At 39.3% G+C, this 20240-nt stretch overlaps 1 protein-coding gene and 1 long non-coding RNA gene across 4 annotated transcripts; both read left to right on the forward strand.

The window, feature by feature from the left end:
* Positions 1–228: 228 nt before the first annotated feature.
* LOC110746816 (uncharacterized) lies at positions 229–1495 on the forward strand. The gene has a single exon (XM_021947058.2). The coding sequence runs from the start codon at positions 461–463 to the stop codon at positions 1493–1495; it is 1035 nt and encodes a 344-aa protein (XP_021802750.2). The 5' UTR covers positions 229–460.
* A 4644-nt stretch (positions 1496–6139) lies between these two features.
* LOC110746817 (uncharacterized) lies at positions 6140–18566 on the forward strand. 3 transcript variants are annotated; one of them, XR_015826485.1, is made up of 5 exons: positions 6140–6406; positions 11958–12363; positions 12697–12772; positions 14355–14431; positions 17723–18566. It is a non-coding gene; the product is annotated as an uncharacterized LOC110746817 (long non-coding RNA). The 3 variants fall into 3 exon arrangements; XR_015826484.1 differs by having other exon boundaries at positions 11958–12176; positions 12281–12363; positions 12697–14431; XR_015826483.1 differs by having other exon boundaries at positions 12697–14431.
* The last annotated feature ends 1674 nt before the right edge of the window (positions 18567–20240 follow it).

Raw genomic sequence — 20240 nt, forward strand, 5'->3', positions numbered from 1 at the left:
TTTCTTAAAATTTTGCATAATCTATAAAATATATTTATTCATTTATATACATCTGAAATTTATTTCAATCATAGATAAGTTAAATCAAACTATCTTATTTTAAATTTTGTGTGCAGTTGGTTTAAATGGATTTAATTAAAACAGCTGGTGTTTCCGCGTTTTTTTACTTTTTACTTTTTTACGCGCAACAACTTAGCAACTGAGTCACCGAGTTATCACACCGACCTTTCATTTTACATTTTGAAAACCAAAATAGCGCCACAAAAATACATTCCCTCTTCTTTTCGTCTGTCTAACTCTCTCTCTCTCTCTGTCTCTCTTTCTCTCTCTCTCTCTGTTTCTCTGCAACAAGTAAGCAAAAGCGATCGAGCGAGAGTTTTGAGTTCAACGATTGAGCGAGTGATTTTCTGGGTTCTCTCTGTGTAACGACTGTGTGAAATTTTGGGTTCTGAAATCAAGAATGGCGTCGTCTGCTATAAAGCGCAGACAATTGGAGGATGGTTTTGGTTCCTTTGAGTTTCAGTTTCAAACCCAGAAGAGGATAAGGTCTTCTAGGGTTTCTGAGACCCAACGGAATGTAGCCGTTGAGGAAAAGTCGACTGTTGGTCTTCCTCTGCACAAGGGTTTGGCTTCGTCTGTTATAAAAAATGCCGACCCAAAATCAGAAGAGCTGGGTTTCGATGAAATCTGTCAGACCCAGAAGAGTAAGAGGTCTTCTAGAGTTTCTGAGACCCAACGGAATGTAGCCGTTGAAGAAAAGTCGATTGTTGGTCTTCCTCTGTGCAAGGGTTTGGCTTCGTCTGCTACCAAAAATGCCAACCCGGAATCAGAAGAGGGTTTTGAAGAAATCTGTCAAACCCAGAAGAGGAAGAGGTCTTCTAGGGTTTCTGAGACCCAACGGAAGGAAAAGCGGACGATTGGTCTTCCTCTGCTCAAAGTCGATGGTTTGGCTTCGTCTGCTTCAAAAGAGACGTTGAATTGTTCTAAAGTCTTGGATTCTCTGATGAACCTCAGCCATGCGAGCTACTTCAACAAGCCTGTTGTTGATCCTGTGGCTGAGAATTTGCCGGGTTATTTCGACAAAATCTGGAGGCCGATGGATTTGGGTACTGTGAAATCGAAATTGGAGAGGGGTGTCTACTCCAGCGCTGATGGATTTGCTGCTGATGTCAGGCTTATCTTCTCAAACGCTTTCAGATATTTCACCCTTGGTAGTAGAAATTGTGCAGCAGCCAAGCATCTCAGTGGGGTTTTTGAGACCCAATGGAAAGAAGCCGAGGAGAAAATGTCAAAGACCGCTTGTCCTCCTCCTACTCCTCCTCTGCCCAAACGGAGACCAAATGGCAAGAGCTCTTCTGCTTGTAGGGTTCTTATACAAAGTCAAGGGTTTGTTGGTGAAGAAACTGATTTATTATTCCTTACTTCTGTTTACAAGCTGCTGGATATTTATATACAAGTAGGTAGAGACTTTAAGAATAAAATATCCTATCACTAATCTCTGCACTAGACACGAGCACATGCATTTGTCTTGGTCCCATACCACACTACCGTTTGTCCAGCACCGTTTGTCCAGCACCATGTACATGCATAAGAATATAATATTGTGTTGACTGCTATAATGATTATGTCATGTTTTCTTCTCAACATAATGATTATGGCATGTCTTCTGCTCAACACTCCCCCGCAAACTTGGCTCCCCGGAGACAAGTTTGGATACCAAATGAGAAAAGCGACGTTTGGATAGTCCTTTGGTAAAAACATCAGCCAACTGTTCAGAAGAAGGCAAGAATTGAACACGGTGAGTACCAGTGGCTACACGTTCCCGAACAAAGTGATAATCCAAGGCGATGTGTTTTGTGCGCGAATGGAACACAGGATTGACAGCCATGTAAGTTGTACTGAGGTTATCACAGTAGAGCAAGATTGGAAAGGAAATGGAGACACCTAGTTCAGATAATAAACCATGAATCCATACAGTATCAGCACAAGCATAGGCTAAAGCGCGGTATTCGGCTTCGGCACTAGATCGAGAAACTGTGCGTTGCTTTTTAGCGCACCATGAGATAAGGTTAGGCCCAAGAAACACACAAAACCCAGTAGTGGAACGGCGAGTGTCGGGACACCCAGCCCAATCGGCATCGGAATATACCACCAAGCGTGTTGGTACAGAGGATGACTGAAGATGGAGACCTTGGCCAAGAGATCCTTTCAAATACCGTAAAATTCTTTTAACAGCCTCCATATGGGCGGTATGAGGGGCGGTCATAAATTGGGAGACATGTTGAACAGCAAATGAGATGTCAGGTCTTGTAAGGGTTAAGTACTGAAGAGAACCCACTAATTGGCGATAAAGAGTCGGATCAGAGATGGGCTCGCCAGAGGTGCAGGAAAGAACCTTTTTGGAAGCGAGAGGCGTGGAGCAAGGTTTGCTTTCCAGAAGATTGCTGCGTTTTAAAATGTCCAAAGTGTATTTATTCTGTGTGAGGTGTATACCAGAGGGAACATGCTTCACTTCGAGACCGAGGAAGTAACCCAGGCGACCAAGATCCTTGATTTCAAAGTCCACCCTCAGCTGGCTGATAAAAGACTGCAAATGGGAAGAACTACTACCAGTAACAACAATGTCATCAACATATAGTAATAGAACCATCTTGTAGGAATCGCCCTGAAAGACAAACATGGAATTATCTGCTCGACTTTGGGTAAAACCATAAGTAAGCAGGAAAGAACTGAAGCGTTGGAACCAAGCACGGGGGGCTTGTTTGAGACCATAAAGTGCTTTGTGAAGTTTGCAAATATGATGGGGACGACTAGGATCAAGAAAACCCGGGGGTTGAGTCATGTAAACCTCTTCTGTTAGAACACCATGAAGAAAAGCGTTCTTGACGTCCAGTTGATGCAGAGGCCAGCCAGAAGATATAGCAAGACTAAGGACGGTGCGAATTGTGGTAGGCTTTACAACAGGACTGAAAGTCTCAGAATAATCGATGCCAGCTTGTTGGTGATAACCTTTGGCGACGAGCCGAGCCTTGTAGCGTTCAATACTTCCATCAGAACGTTGTTTTACTTTGAACACCCATTTGCAACCAACTGGGTTGACATGTGGCATGGGAGGAACCAATGACCAAGTACCTTGTTTAAGGAGGGCATTAAATTCTTCAAACATAGCTTGCCTCCAATGAGAGGAGCGAAAGGCTTGGGTGTAACAGGTGGGTTCAAGATCAGGGGTGAGAAGAGCAGTCAATGCGTGAGGAATAGGATATTTGGTGGTAACATAAGAACGCTTTTTGGGCTTGAAAATGCCGGACTTGGATCGTGTGTGGATTGGGCTGGACCGAGAGGATAAAGAATTTGATGTAGATGTAGTGGAAGGAAGAGTTTCAGGGGGAGATTCTGTTGGATGTGTAGACAAAGTAGGTGATGATGGATCGGGAGGATCATGAGCAGCCTGAGTTGATGGAACAATAGGGGTCGTAGAAGGAGGTAGTGGATGTGATAATGCTGCAGATACATTTACTTCAGAAGGCACAGGTTCGATAATGGGAGCAGATAATGAGTGAGCTGGTGGGAGTACTGGTACAAAAACAATGTCAGGGGCCGGAGAAGAAGATGGGGTGTTCACAGAAGCATAGTAAAATTCAGACTCATTGAAAACCACATGTCTAGAAATATACAAGCGCCCTGTAGATGGATGAAAACACCGATATCCATGATGTTGATCACTGTAACCAACAAAGACACAAGCAAGAGAGCGAGATTGTAATTTATTAGTGGCATAATCACCAAGATAAGGAAAACAGGTACATCCAAAAGTGCGAAAAGCATCATAAGCAGGTGGTGTGCCAAATAATTTATGGAATGGAGAGTTCCATTGAAGAACAGGGGTGGGAAGTCGATTGATTAGGTACACAGCGGTACACAATGCCTCAGCCCACAAAGTATGAGGAAGATGAGCAGTAAGTAACAATGTGCGCCCCATTTCTGAAATATGGCGATGCTTACGCTCAGCAAGCCCGTTCTGTTGGGGGGTATAAGGACATGAGAATTGATGATGTATCCCTTTGTGGGCACAGAATTGTTTAAAGGAGAAGTTGTCAAATTCTTTACCCCCGTCACTTTGGAATTTCTTAAGGGGTGTAGAAAATTGGGTCTCAATGAAGGAAACAAAATTAGAAAAGTGAGTAAAAACTTCAGATTTTTGATGCATTGGGAAAATCCAGGAATAACGAGTAAAATCATCAGTAAACAAAACATAATATCGAAAACCCGATACGGAACTAATAGGAGACATCCACACATCCGAATGTACTAACTCAAAGGGGGCAACAGAACAATGTTCACGAGAAGAAAATGAGAGTCGTACAGATTTTGCCAACGCACAATGACTACAGAAACGTTTGGAGGATAAATGAAAATTAGGGCCCAACGGAAGACGAGAAACAAGTTGGCGAAGTACTTTATTCGACGGGTGACCAAGACGACGATGCCAAAGGGAGGCCAAATCAAGCGACGAAGTAAGGGCAGATTTGGGAGCATGAGTGAAGTGAGAGGCAAGAGCAGGTCGAATAGGATAAAGACCATCTTTACATGGGCCCTGAAACAAAATATTACCAGACTTTAAATCACGAATAGCGAAACCCCAAGGAAAGAATGTAAGGCTAACAAGATTATCGCGGGTAAATTGAGCAACAGATAACAGATTTTTACGTAAGGAAGGGACATGAAGGACATCGGAAAGACGAAAGACAAGGGGACCAGAGGAGAAAGACATATTACCAGTGTGGGCAATGGGAAGGGAATCACCATTGCCAATAGTAACTTGATCATTGTGCCCATAACTGGTGGTAGAAGTCATAGAGCGAGCATCACCAGTCATGTGGTGAGTGGCTCCAGTATCTGGATACCAGTTAGCATCAGTGGGATAAGCGACATGCATCCCTGCAAAGGCATGAGAAAGATCACTATCACAAGAGCGAGAGAATTGAGGGCAGCGAGATGCAGTGTGACCATATTGCTGGCAATTCCAACATTGAATGGGAGAGCGAGAAGACGGGTGTTGTCCCAAAATGCCAGATGAGTGGTGTGGACGGACGGAACCACCCTGATGGCGGGAGCCTCTGTGAGAACCGATCTCATGAGTAGTGTAGGGAGCGCGGGTTGCACCATTAGAAGGGAAAAAGAATTGTCCAAAACGACCACGGTTGCCACGAGCACCACGACGTCCACGGGTGGACGGACCACGCCCATGAGAGGAAAAGAATGCTGTGGGCGAGGGAGCAGGGGATGTAGTGAGTGTAGAGAATGCTTGTTGAGACTCGAATGAGAGTAATCGTGCCCGCAAATCAGAAAAAGGAGGGAGCGGTGGAAAGTTAAGGATGGCAGTTACCAACATAGCATAATCAGGGCCAAGGCCACGGAGTACTGACGTGACAAGATCAGTCGATGTCACTGGTTCATTAATGGCAGCAAGTTGATCTGCCAAGCTTTTGGCATGGGAGAGATAATCAGAAATAGATTTGGAGCCCTTGGTGATGGAAAACAGTTGGAACCGGAGATGGGTTGCATTGGCAAGAGATTGTTGAGAGAAATGCTGTTGGAGACACTCCCAAATAGCACGAGAGGTGTCCAGGCCGACTACCTGAGCAAGGATAGGTTCAGTGAGAGTAGCCCGTAACATACTGACTAATGTTTGATCCGTTTGAAACCACTTGATATATTCTGGATTGGGAGTCGGGGAAACGGGTGGAGAGGGAGCAGTAGTACCAGAGGAGGGAACTGTGGACTCCTTTGATGTAGCAGAAGTCGCAGAAGCCGTGAGAAAGGGAGGAGGACAAGGGTGAGAGCCATCTATAAATTGCCAATAATTTTGTCCAAGAAGAAAGGGCTTGACTTGACTTTCCCAGAGCAAGTAGTTGGTCTCTGTAAGCTTAACAGAGACAAGAGTAGAAATATTTGGGGTAGAGAGAGATCCCACAGGAGAAGAAACAGGAGTGCTGCCAGAAGAGGCTCCATGTAAGGCAAGGCGAATTCAGTCTCTCAAGATGCGATTTTCAGGTACAATACGGAAAGCAAACAAGATACTTAAGGGTCTACCTGATTCTCCACCAAGGAGAAAATTGATGCATCGATCGATAATTGGCTCGCTGTGCCATTTTGAACATGGAGAAGTCAGTCCAATTTGAGGACCCTTTAAAGGATCTCAAACAACTTGAGATTCTGTGTGGCTGTGGCAGTGAAAGGGTCTACCTTGGATTGCCTCTTAAGCATTTGGGTTTGTACCTCAAAGAAGATGACGAGTTACAGGGTCAGGGCGAGGAGGCTTTTCTGAACGGAGATCGGGAGGAAGGTGAGATATGCTGGCAGGAAGGCGATTGGGAGGAAGGTGAGATCTGCTCATGAAGTACAGGTTAGAGTTTACAAGGAAAATGAGGCATAGGTTACAAGCCACCTTCCCTCTGTTATTTGTTGTATATGGTAGTTGAATATATACTTTAGTAATTCTGATTTTTTATTGTTGAGATGCCAGTTTTGGAATATAACCCACTGCTCGACAAGATAGATGACTTAGAATCTTGCTATTAGGGAATCTCTATAAGTTTTGCTTTCTAATTTGTTATAGAAGAGGTTTCCAATGTGGATATAGTTGTATCTAAAAGGACTAACATGCAACCCACCAAAGTCATTTCAACAGAAGACACGTGAAACTCATACCCATCTCAATGAGCTGTAAAGTTATTCAACATATAAGCATGGTCTTGTCAGTATATTAAATTGTAAAGCTGTTAGACAAGATTAGTGCTTCAAGCTTCCGTTTGCTTTCCACTATTATTTGTGTATAAATAGTCTACACTTTTATCAATGAAAAGATAACTTTCACATAATCTTTCATGGTATCAGAGCCCATGCCTTACGGCAACTCTACTTTCAATTTCTCGATCCTGCTTTAATTTATTTTTTTACTCCTTCCTTTTCCTCCTTCTCGTTTCTGCTTCCTTTTTCTATTTCCTTCCTCCAAACAATTTCATCATTCTATACACTCACCCATGGCTACCCCTCCCACTTCTCCTCCTACGACCACTGTGTCTTCTCCGTCTCCGACTTCACTTGCCTCTACAGCAGCCAATGTTTCCTCTAGCATGTTTTCTTCTGTCACTGTGCAGAATATTGGCAGTATGGTGCCCATCAAATTGAAACGTGATAATTATCTTCTTTGGAAATCACTCTTTGCTCCAATTTTTCGCCGTTACCGACTCTCCGGTATTGTTGATGGCACTGAGCCATGTCCCTCTGTTTCTATACCAGATTCCACCGGGTCCTCTACCATTCCAAATCCAGCATTTGATACCTGGTACGAAAAGGATCAGAATATTATCATCTGGATCAATTCCACACTCTCTGAAGATCTCATTCCATTTACTGTAGGTATTCAATCTGCTCGAGATTTGTGGCTTAATCTTGAAAAGAGATTTGCTGGTGTCTCTCGCTCTCATGTTCATCATCTCCGATCTAGATTGCAATCGATGCAAAAAGGAACTTCTTCTGTCTCTGAGTACTTACAGCAAATCAAACAACTCTCTGATGCTTTGGCTGCTGCTGGTGCCCCTATTGATGATTCAGACATCATTGCCATTATTCTGAATGGTCTCCCTTCTGAATTTGAATCCTTTATTGATTCTATTGAGCTTCGTCTCACTTCTACGTCTGTTGACGACCTTCATGGCCTTTTACTCAGCAAAGAACTTTCTTTAGCACGAAAGAAGCTTCAGTCTTCTAGTTCTCACTCTGAACCATTTAAAGCCTTTGCCTCTACACAAGGTGCCTCTGCCCCTCTGTTGTCCACTCCTCCCTCCTTTCAAGCTCCTCACACTTACAGTGGCTCTGGTCCTCATCAAGCCTTTGCTACCACTCACTTTCGTTCTCGTGGTCGTGGCTCTCGACATTTTGGTTCTTCCAAATCTTCCTCTCAATTTCAGGCCCCTCCACGTAATTCATCCTCCACCTATGGTCAAGGTCGTGCACAATATCTCCCATCTCCTCATTATTCATCTGGAGGTAAAACAGTGTGTCAAATTTGCAACTCCTCTGGACATGCAGCAATTGATTGCTATAATCGCATGAATCATGCTTTCCACGGTCGAATTCCTCCTGCCAAATTGTCTGCTATGTGTGCCAATGCCACCTCTGCTCCGTCCTCCAGTACTTGGCTAGTTGACTCTGGTGCTAGCTCTCATATGACCCCTCACTACAATAATCTGCAAACTCCATCAGCTTATAATGGTCAAGAGCAAGTTTTTATTGGTGACGGTCAAGGTCTGCCTATTTCACACTCTGGCACTTCTATCTTGCGTACTAAAACTGCTCATTTTCAGCTTCATAATGTCCTACATGTGCCTAAATTAGCCTACAATCTGTTGTCCGTACATAAGTTTGTCACTGATAATCATTGCTCACTAACCTTTCATCCTCATGGTTTTTTTGTTAAGGACCTCGCATCGGGGAGGATGCTTTTTCAGGGCCCTGCTAAGCACGGTCTGTATCACTTCAATCATATTCCGGCATTATTTCGCTCTTCCCATTCTGCTCATGTCGCTTCCACCGCTGCTTTTCCGATTTGGCATCAAAGACTTGGTCATCCCTCATCTAAAATTTTCCGCAAGTTGCTGTCAGCCCAGCACATCAAGTTGACTGCTTCTGCTCCAAATCATTTCTTTTGTACTCATTGTGCTTTAGGCAAATGTGCACGGTTACCCTTTCCTACTTCAGTTAATGCTTCCTCTGCACCATTGTATTTGGTACACTCAGATGTCTGGGGACCATCAACAACTTCTTCTGTCAATGGCTATCGATACTATGTAATCTTTGTTGATGATCATACCAAGTATTCCTGGTTTTATCCAATTAAAGCAAAATCGGATGTCTTTTCTGTTTTTCAAAATTTTAAGTCTTATGCTGAAAATTTGTTGTCCACCAAAATCAAAATTCTCAGAAGTGATTCCGGGGGTGAATTTACCAGCCATGCTTTTAGTTCCTTTCTTGCTCACCATGGCATCTCTCATCAGTTCAGCTGTCCTCACACTCCTCAGCAAAATGGGTGTGCTGAAAGAAAACATAGGCATTTAGTTGAAACAGCTAGAACTCTTTTAGTTGCTTCACAGGTTCCTCACCAATTTTGGGTTGAAGCATTCTCCACTGCTATTTACCTTATCAACCGCATGCCTACTTCTTCTACTTCCCGCTCTCCTTGGGAATTACTTTTTACCAGACCCCCTGATTACTCTCAACTCAAAGTCTTTGGTTGTGCGTGCTTCCCATGGCTACAACCTTATGTCTCTTCCAAATTGGATCCAAAGAGTAAACCATGTGTCTTCTTAGGGTATAGTTTACAACATAAAGGGTATAGATGTCTTGACCCTTCCACCAACAGAATCTACATCTCCCGTCATGTTCTATTTCATGAAACAGATTTCCCTTTTCATTCTCTCTCTTCTACTTCTCCCTTACCCTCTCCTCCTTCTTCTTTCTCCTCCCCATTTTCCTTAACTTTTCCTACTCCCTTCCCTGCCAATCACACTCCATTACCCAATATTTCTCCTCCTCTCTCTTCTCCTACCTTTTCATCCTCCTCGACCCCTACTCCTGTCATTTCCTCTTCCCCTTCCCCTCCTCCCACTCCTCAATCTTTTCCTTCTTCTCCCTCTCCTGCGCCCCTTCCTCTACCTACTCATCCTATGATTACCAGATCTAAATATGGTATTTACAAGCCTAAGGCTCTCTCTGCCACCAAACATCCTCTTTCCCCATCCTTAGTTTCAAATGCTGAATTTGTTCCTTCCACTTATACTCAGGCCTCTAAATATCCTCATTGGAGATTGGCAATGCAAGAGGAATTTAATGCCTTGCAAGCGACAGGAACTTGGAGCCTTGTCCCTTCTTCTCCTTCTCACAATCTGGTTGGCTGCAAATGGGTTTTTCGGATCAAAAAGAAGTCAGATGGCAGTATTGACAGGTACAAGGCCCGTCTAGTGGCCAAGGGATATCATCAACAGGCAGGTTTGGATTACTCTGAGACTTTTAGCCCAGTTGCCAAACCAGTCACTATTCGAATTTTGCTCACCTTGGCTGCTTCTCACAATTGGTTTCTAAATCAACTTGACGTTAGTAATGCCTTTCTCCATGGTTTTCTCACTGAGGACGTATTTATGGAACAACCACCTGGTTTTGTCGCTCCAGATAACTCATCTTATGTCTGCAAATTGCATAAGTCCCTCTATGGTCTGAAACAAGCACCCAGGGCCTGGTATGACCAGCTATATACCTCTCTGTTATCTCTAGGATTCCAAGCCTCTCAATCTGATACTTCTCTTTTTATCCTCAAAGTGCCTCATTTGGTTTTAATTCTTGTATATGTCGATGATATTATCATCACTGGTCCCTCTTCTGCAGCTTGTCAAACAATCATTTCTAAACTTGGCACTCAATTTCCTATTAAGGACTTGGGACCCCTCCATTATTTTTTGGGTCTTGAAGTGCACCAAACTGATCATGGCATTTTCCTCTCTCAGCAAAAATATGCTTTGGAGTTACTCTCCAAGGCCAAGATGGAGGGTGCTAAACCTTGTGTAACTCCTGTTGGTTCTCTCAAGCTTGACCATACTGGTCCTTTATTACAAAATCCTGTGGAATACAGATCTTTGGCAGGTGCACTACAATACTTAACATGGACCAGACCAGATATTTCTTTTGCTGTGAATCAAGTGTGTCAATTCATGCACACTCCAAGGGAATCACATATGCAGGCTGTCAAAAGAATTCTTAGATACCTCAAAGGCACCATTACAGATGGTATGTGGTTCAAGAAAGGTCACTTGGATCTGGTCTCATACTCTGATGCTGACTGGGCAGGGTGCCATTTTGACAGACGATCTACCAGTGGGTATTGTGTGTTCTTTGGCCCAAATCTAATTAGTTGGAGTGCCAAGAAACAACCCACTGTTGCTAGATCATCTACAGAGGCTGAATACAGATCATTAGCCATTACTGCTGCTGAGCTTACCTGGATATGCAAAGTACTCACTGATATTAGCTTCTATTTGAATTCTACACCTCTCTTATGGTGTGATAATATTTCCGCCATCTCTCTCGCTTCCAATCCTGTTTTTCATGCAAGGACCAAACATGTTGAATTGGACTACCACTACATCAGAGAACTGGTTCTCAGTAAAGCTCTCACCGTACAGTATGTCTGCAGTCAAGATCAAATAGCTGATATTCACACTAAAGCTCTTCCTAAGGCACGTTTTCAGCTCTTACGGTCCAAGCTTTCTATTCGATCCCCTCCTCTCAGCTTGAGGGGGTGTAAAAGGACTAACATGCAACCCACCAAAGTCATTTCAACAGAAGACACGTGAAACTCATACCCATCTCAATGAGCTGTAAAGTTATTCAACATATAAGCATGGTCTTGTCAGTATATTAAATTGTAAAGCTGTTAGACAAGATTAGTGCTTCAAGCTTCCGTTTGCTTTCCACTATTATTTGTGTATAAATAGTCTACACTTTTATCAATGAAAAGATAACTTTCACATAATCTTTCAGTATCTGCCTGATGCAATCCTACACATCCAGATATCTTGGAAAAATTAGCAAAATATGCACTGTTATGATGCATATAAGATAAAATGTGTGTATCTCCAGGATATAATTTGTTATAGATGAGGTTTCCAATGTTGATATCGTTTCTCTAAAATGTTTTACTTCTTGGAACTTTTTCCAGGATACAACAGAAGATAAAGTGTGTATGTTCTGTTATGTGTGTTTGTGTATACTATCCATGTTCATTGGCCATATACATTATACATATCATATCATACATTGTACGTGTCTGATGAAGTGGACTACTATGCTCTCTCTTTCTCTACTCTTTGTATTGTTTATTTCGGTTTTTTTTTTTGGGCCAGTTTTTTTGTGATTGCTATTTGATGGCTAATGCAACTGAGAGCGAACGGTTTGGGCACGAGGGACAAAAGTATGTAAGTTTGCAATAAAACTGAAATCAAATTACACGGAAGCTTATCAAGAACTTGGAGACAATCTCCCATCTTCGCAGGTGCATCAGCAGCAGCTTTCTTTCCCTATGAACATAAACCGTAGAGCAATTCCAAACTCCTGCTAATCAGGTTTCTGCATCTTTAAGTTTGTTTTGATTTATTAAAGGAATGAAATGATGAATAAGTGTTTCGCATCTTTACAAATAAAATGATTTCTTGTATAAGCTGTTCAGTTGCAAAGGTTGTCGCTATGGAGTGTGTGCCCCACTAGTCTAATCCCAGCATTGGCACTTGCTTCAGTAACCCTGATAATCAGGTACCCCATCTCCGTTTCACCTCTAAATTTATGCTTTAAAGATGAATGACATTTCATGCAACAATTTACAGAGCTGCTACTGTTTAGGAAATCTATGCTACCAATTTGTGTTTGTTGGTTTCATCTTGTCAGGTGTTTATGCCTTGTTTAGGAAATCTATGTAAATAAAATTTGTGTTTGTTAATACAGACGTTGTGCCTTGTAGAGTTTTCAGTTTGCTGTTCTCAGCACTTATCCAAATTTCATATTGCGTTTGAGCTAGTATAGAAGCTTGGGATTGCTCCTTATAATGGTTTTTTCTTTCAATTTCTTTTGGCTTGGTGGCCGGTACAGTTTGCAGTTTGCATTGCTGTTGGAGTTGTGTTGCCTTCTTCATCCCTTCAATAATGGTTTATCATGGCTATTTCAGGTGAAAATGTTAAAGATTGTGTATTAGTATTTGTTTTTGTTAAATTGAAAAGGAAAATGGAGTGTCAAAATTCCCTTACTGATGGAATGGTAATGATGCAAGACAGAATCATTGTATTTTTGTTGCCTTCATAGTCGTTGCTTCCTGTCCTAGTTTTTCTTTTCAATTTTTGGTTTAATAAAGAATGGTAATGAGGCAAGACAGTATATTTAGCATCTTGAGCAACAAATTATTCCTTGTTAAAGAATGCGTCTGCATCATTTTGTTGGTTTTGATTTAATAACGATTTCTTGTCAAAGATGTTCATTTGCAAAGGTTATTGGCTGGTCAGTCCTAGCCCCCCATGTAGTGTGTGTCCCCCCTGTCTAATCCCAGCATTGGCATTTGCATTAGTAACTTTGATAATCAGGTACTCCATCTTCATCTCTCCTCTAAACATACGAAATAATCCAATTCGTGTTTTCTTTGTTTTGTCTTTTGTGGCTTAGATTTATCTCTCCCTTTTTATTTTTATTTTCTGGGGTGTCATTTATGTTGTTGTCACTATGGTTATGTTTCAAAGATCAATGACATTTCATGCAACAATTACAGAGTTGTTACCTGTTTAGGAAATCTATGCTACCAATTTGTGTTTGTTGGTTTCATCTTGTCAGGTGTTTGTACCTTGTTTAGGAAATCTGGGTAAATAAAATTTGTGTTTGTCATACGGACTTTGAGCCTTGTAGAGTTTGCAGTTACCTATTCCTTGCACTTGTCCAAATTTCGTACTAGTATAATTTTCACTGAGAACTTGGGTTGATGAAGAAGAGAGGTTATAATTTTTAAAGCATACTATCTGCATCTTATGAGTTTTGGAGGTAGCGTGAACATTATATATGGATTAGAATGCCCAGAAAGATGATGTGGTTTTTTATTTATTTAAGTTGCCGTATCTGGTAAATAAAATTGTGCAGAGCACTGGTTAGAGTTTATTAGTCTTGTATTATTTCACCTTTTTAAGTCCTCTCAATTTTTCTTTGATTATACTTTTACTTGCTCTATAGTATTAGTTTATAACCGTTTGAGTTTTCCAAGTGTTATGTGTATCAGAGTAGAATAACTAGTAAGGTTGGCTTGGTACGCCAAAAGTTGACATAACAACCCCAATTTTTCTGAGTGTGAGGCTTTTAACTTTGAGCTCATATAACCCCAATTCCCTCACTTTGACTCTCAGAGGGGTTAATCTCTGAGCTCTGCAAACCCTAACTCACGCGAATAATCAAGCTCTGTTACAGTTGGTATGAGAAAGCCACTTTCATTCAAACTCTAGAGGTCAAACCCTTCTTCCTTTGTTCTTCTTTTGAATTTTTGTCTTGTAAGTCATTTAATCGCTAATAAATCTCTGCATAAACTGAGAAATTCCATCTTAAATCAGAGAAATTTAATATGTACAATATATATATATATTTGTTGTTTATGTCGAGTGCGATAGTTATTAGTTTTGGTACTTTCTCTATATAATTCTGTTTGAGCTAGTTTAGAAGCTTGGGATTGCTCCTTATAATGGTTTTTTCTTTTTCTTTTGGCTTGGTGGCTGGTACAGTTTGCAGTTTGCATTGCTGTTGGAGTTGTGTTGCCTTCATCGTCGCTTCAATAAGGGTTATATCATTGCTATTTCAGGTAAAAATGATAAAGATTTTGTAGTAGTATTTGTTTTTGTTAAATTTACAAGGAAAATGGAGTGTGAAAATTCCATTACTGATTGTTCTAATAGGTTTTCTTGTGACCTTCCATATAGTAAATGATTTGTTATCTTTGGTTTAGGCTTAGGCTCGTTATGCACAAGGACTCATTCCTCCTTATCAAACAAATCACAGTTTAATACCTGTGCACTTATCTTTCCTTCTTCTGTTTTCCCTTTTGTTTATTTATTTATTTTTTCTCAAGGAGCCATTCCTCCATGGTTAAGTGTCAACTAAAAATTGTGATTTGTTTTTATAGCATAAGAACCAAAACTTGTTCGTAAAAAACTGCTACTTTCTCGTACAAAATGTATCCCAATCATTTCTAAAAATGCTATAATAAGGTTTGTGCAGTGATCTTTTTGTAAAAGCTTCTATAGTGATGTCTTGGATGCTATAATCCTTTTTTTTTTCTTCTTCTTCAAATACTCCCAACTTGGCTATAGACCATGGGTTAGTTAGTACTTTTGGGATGCTGGGAGGATCATCATGTGGAGATACAGAGGAGCTATTGGCTTAGATTCAGATTTTAAGATCAACAGGAACGGTTGAGAAGGTTGGAGGTGGTTTACCCCTAGCTTTCTTACCTCAAATGGTTATTTAGTCTCATCTTAATTTATAGCCAAATTATTCTTAAAAGTTTTGTTTATCTTTCATTTCTGAGGTTCACACATTATTAATTGGAAGAACCATTAATTAGGAAGCTTCACTGAGAACTTGGGTTGATGAACAAGCGAGGTTATAATATTTAAAGTATACTATCTGCATTTGATGAGATCTTGAGGTAGTTTAAGCATTATATATAGATTAGAATGCCAAGCAAGCAGCAATGAATTTTTTATTTAAGTTGCCATATCCGGTAAATGAAATTGTATACAACTCTGGTTAGAGTTTATTTAGTATTGTATTATTTCACCCTTTCAAACTTTTTCTGTCAATGTCCATGAGTACAAATTTAAGTTCACTGAAATTTTCTTTTATTATCATCAATGACTAAAAATCAAATCAATGGACACCTTAGAAGTTCCACGTTTTAAACAATTGCCATAGCTGATGAGGGCACTCCAAACAAAAATTGGAAACCATTTTTATTTTGACATGTTAAACAGGATCTATGGTTCTGATCGTTTACAAAAAAGCGTACTTTCTGATGTGACTAAGCACTGCAGTGGAGAAGAGTTCTAATGGGGAACAGAAGCAGTTTCTGTTTCTGTTTGGTCTGTAATTGTACTTTCCCTTGCTCTATAGTTTCTAACTGTTTGATTTTTCCAAGTGTTATGTGTATTAGAATAGAATAAGTAGTAAGGTTGGCTTGGCACACAGACTTGTTTTGCCCTTCTACAGTTCAAAAATTTGAACATAAAGGCCCATTTGATAACTATTTCAATTTATTTTTTAGTTTTCATTTTTTGTGCTAGAGTATAGAGGAAGATGAGAGTGAGAATAAGAGTGAGGATGAGATTGAAAGAGAGGGTGAAAAGGGGGGATGGGAGGAAGGAGTAACAATTTCAAATAGATTTCATTTTGTAGTTTTTTTTTTCCTCTTTTATTACTACTCCCATCCTCCCCTCCCATCTTCCCTCTCAATCCTATCTCCACTCTCATTCTCCCTCTTTTTCCTCTATACTCTAGCACAAAAAATGAAAACTAAAAACTAAAATGAAATGGTTATCAAATGGGCCCTAAGTAAACATGTTTTCCAAAATGTATGGATTTTCGGGGTGTGTGTAGGTTGTTCGGATTTTAGTATTGTGTTAATTTATTTTGATTAAATTATGGTCAAGATATGTCCTGGATCCTTTTTCCAGGTGATAGAAGAAAGTCAAGCATTTCAAGAGCTTCTTTTTCTTTAGCTTTTAGTGGAATTTTCTTTTCTTAACTACAGCTGTCAACTCTTTGGGTTCTGATTTTCTGATCGCCATTCTAAGTCTTCTAATTGAGCATGATATTGTCTTTGTGTTTTGATTTGCAGATGGTTATCATGTTCACTCTAACTTCTTTTTTTACTATATCTTTTGTGCCTTAAACTTATCTTGCTCTCTTTTCCTCGTTATTGGGTTAGTTTGCGACCTAGGTTTGTTGTCACTAGTATTATGTATAAGATCATTGAAAAATTTGTTTAAAGACATCTCTGGTTCCAATTCTTCATTGCTATTTTATCTTGTTTGATGTTTGAGCCTTATTTTCTGGTACTAAGATGTTTGAGCCTTTTTTTTTCTGGTACTAAAATGTTTGAGCATTATTTTCGAGCACTAAGATGTTTGCCTGAAATATACTCTTGAAGAAGAGAGCTTTTCTCTGAGACTTAGGTATCTGTATTCTTTTTTGACCTTATCTTTTATTGGGCTAGTTTGTTAACTTTTTTTTGTCACGGTTTATGCATAAGATCATTTGAAAATTTGCTTGTTCGAATTTAAAAAGCTGCTACAATTTAAAGAAAACTTTTGTCCCAATTCTTCATTGCTGGTTTTATCTTGTATGATGGTGAGCTTTATTTTTGGGTGCAAAGATGTTGAGATCCAAGGTATTCTTTTTCTATTTTTTATTTTTTCATGGTTTCAGTATTGGTCTTAGTAAAATAAAAGAATTGACATATGGGCAGAAATTGTGGGGATAAATGGACATCATAAGAAAAGCAACAAAGATAATAGATTTACCTATTCCATTGTCTGATTGAGAATCAATTACACTGGATTTAATCCTGTTTTTCTTTTGGGTTTTGGTCAAGATTTGGTTGCATAAGGTTGGCCAATGTCAAACTTGGCAAGTCCAAATCAAATTTTGCTAATAACAGAGTCATATAGCATGGTATTGAGACATTTTTCTGTTATCTGTTTTCTGCACTTACCTTACCCCGTACTAATATGATTTTCATGGGATTATGTGCACTATATGAGATTTGGAGGTAATTGTGAGTACGTATTATACAATCCGAATGACCAGAAACAGATTATGATTTGAGTTGCAGTATTTAGTTCTCTACTAGCTAATCGTTACATTTTTAGTGGACCATGAATGGTCAGTTCTCTTCAATTATATGGGGAATATAATGCCCTCATTCAAGTTTATTAAGTATTGTATTGTTTCACATGTTCCGAATATTTACGTACATTTAACCTTTAACTAAAGGAAAACCTTGGTGCAGTATCATCAAACCCTTGGTGAAAATGTCCATTAGTGCCGTTCACATATTTCTTTGTGATGTTTCTGTTTCTTGACGGTTCTTCAGGGAAATTGAAGCATTTCTCATAATATGCCCCTCTTGTGCTATCTCTTTGTGTAAATAATGTCATAATATGAAGAAAATTATGAGGTGTGTGCCCCCTCGTCTAATCGCAGCATTGACATTTGCTTCAGTAACCCTAATGATCAGGTACCCGATCTTCATTTCTCCTCTAAATTTATGAAATAACCAAGTTAGTCTTTTCTTTGTTGCCGTTGTGCCTTAGATCTCTCTCCCATTTTATTGATTTTTTTCCCTGAGCTCTCATTTATGGTATTGTCACTATGGTTTTGTTTTAAAGATGAATGACATTTGATGCAACAATTTACAGAGCTGTTACCTTTAGGAAATCTATGCTACAAATTTGTGTTTGTTGGTTTCATCTTGTTTGGTGTTTGAGCCTTGTTTAGGAAATCTGTGGTAAATAAAATTTGTGTTTGTTTGTAGAGTTTTTAGTTACTTGTTCCCTACACTTATCCAGATTTCATACTAGTATGATTTTCATTGAGAACTTGGTAGCGAAATTCCTTGTCGCATAAGTAGCGACTACACGAATGGTGTAACGACTGCCCCCCTGTCTTCGACATGGACCCGAAAGAAGAGAAGTTATAATTTTTAAAGTATACTATCAGCATTTTATGAGATCTTGAGGTAGTGTGAGCATTGTATATGGATTAGAATGCCCAGCAAGTAGTAGTTTTTTTATTATTTATTTTTAAGTTGCCGTATCTGGTAAACAAAATTGTGTAGAGCTCTGGTTAGATTTTGTTTGGTATTGTATTTCTTCACCCCAAAAACATGGCTTTGTATTTTAGCACTGGATTAAATGTATTTTAAATATTAGAACTCCTTTAGTGGGCTGGAATATGTTTTGTATGATGTGTTTGCGCAGGCGTGCCACTATTAGTAATGTTAAGTCAATGTAATTTGGACAGAAATGGAATAGAAGCCTTGCAACTAATGAAATCTTAACTGCTTTTCAAGTCATTGCGGTCTAAGTGGGGAACTGGCATGGATTGATTATTTTCTTTGTCTGGATTATTAAAGACTTCAAAATTCCACTTGCATGATGTAAGAACTCAAAGAATAAAGCGTCGAAATTGTAATCGAACCAAAAGAACTTCAATTAAACGAGATATGAATGTGTTTGAATGGACAGTACAAGTTAAAGAAATCGATGAAGAACCAAATCGGGACCAGAATAGAAGCGAAAGGAAGACAAACGAATTGCAATAACTTTAAATTGGGCAAACTTAAACAGGAATGCAAATGGTACTTAAATCATCACAATGGGATTCACACATCAAGTGGAAATCTTACCATCCAAGGAAGAAAGCAGAGCAAAATAAATAAGAATTTCAACATGAGTTGTCAACTGAGTTGATATCTATTTGAGAGATGGATTGTGTGTCCTCTTTGTGCCTTCTAAATCTGGTAATATAGCCCTCTCAATTTCATGGTGATGGCAAGCCAAGTGGCCCAAATATTAGGAAACAACTCTCCCTAAATTACTATTGAAAATAAGCTGGCATAGATTTTCTTTGAAGTGATGTTGAGCCAAAATGCATAAAATGATATTGATTCCCAAAATATCCGTAAATTGGAGGGATACTATTTGCGCCGCGGATATCTTCATCATTTTGATGACACAACATGCGGTGTTATAATTATAAGAAAGTATTAGAACCCGATTATTTCCCTCTAAGTTCACTATGTTTGGTGGAAGACTCAAAATAATTAAAGATAACTACATTGAAATGGGTTTGGATGTGGATGAGGAAATTTAAAGTACAAAGGAATTCATGAATGATGGAAATTAATGTCCTAAAATTGGTAAAGTTTCTTGTTTGGCTACTGGATGTAAACACGAAATTTAATGTTTATTATCTCGGAATATTAGAATTGACGACCGTTGGAAGAAAATAACTTGGGATTTAGCTAAAATTCAGGAATTGAAGAGAAGAAATTGATATTTCCATTGTTTGACAACTTAAACATGGAACTTATTAAATAACACGTGGGAAAAATCATGGAAATTGTGGATCGAGATTCTCAAGTTTAATTTCCATCAAAAGAGTCATTTCACAATTCCAAATGAGTATGAATTTGTTTTCACTATAATTTCTGTCATTTACAAAATTTGACATACATAACTCAAAACACTGAAATTAATCATTCCCAAAAATTTAAATGATGGAGATTTAAATTCTGCTATTTAAGTGGAGAAAACTCTCCCAAAATTCCCACGATTCTAAATTCCTTTGTCCAAATAGAGGATTAAAGTTGGGATTTATGACCTCCAAATTCTATTTTTTTTCCATGTAGAATTTTTGGATTTCTTTGTTTTTTAATCCAAATACGGGAATTGGTTTATATCAATTTGGAATTTTGACTTTCGTCAAAATCTGTTTGGATGAAGAAATTGAAAATTACATAGAATTTTAAAATGACTGAATTTAGATTTTCATTCTTTCAATTTCTATGTGTCGAATTTTCTAAATGACAATATGAAAATTATGAAATG

Source organism: Prunus avium, chromosome 8 (genome assembly GCF_965620075.1).
Source record: "Prunus avium chromosome 8, drPruAviu1.hap1.1, whole genome shotgun sequence".
Taxonomy (NCBI): domain Eukaryota; kingdom Viridiplantae; phylum Streptophyta; class Magnoliopsida; order Rosales; family Rosaceae; genus Prunus; species Prunus avium.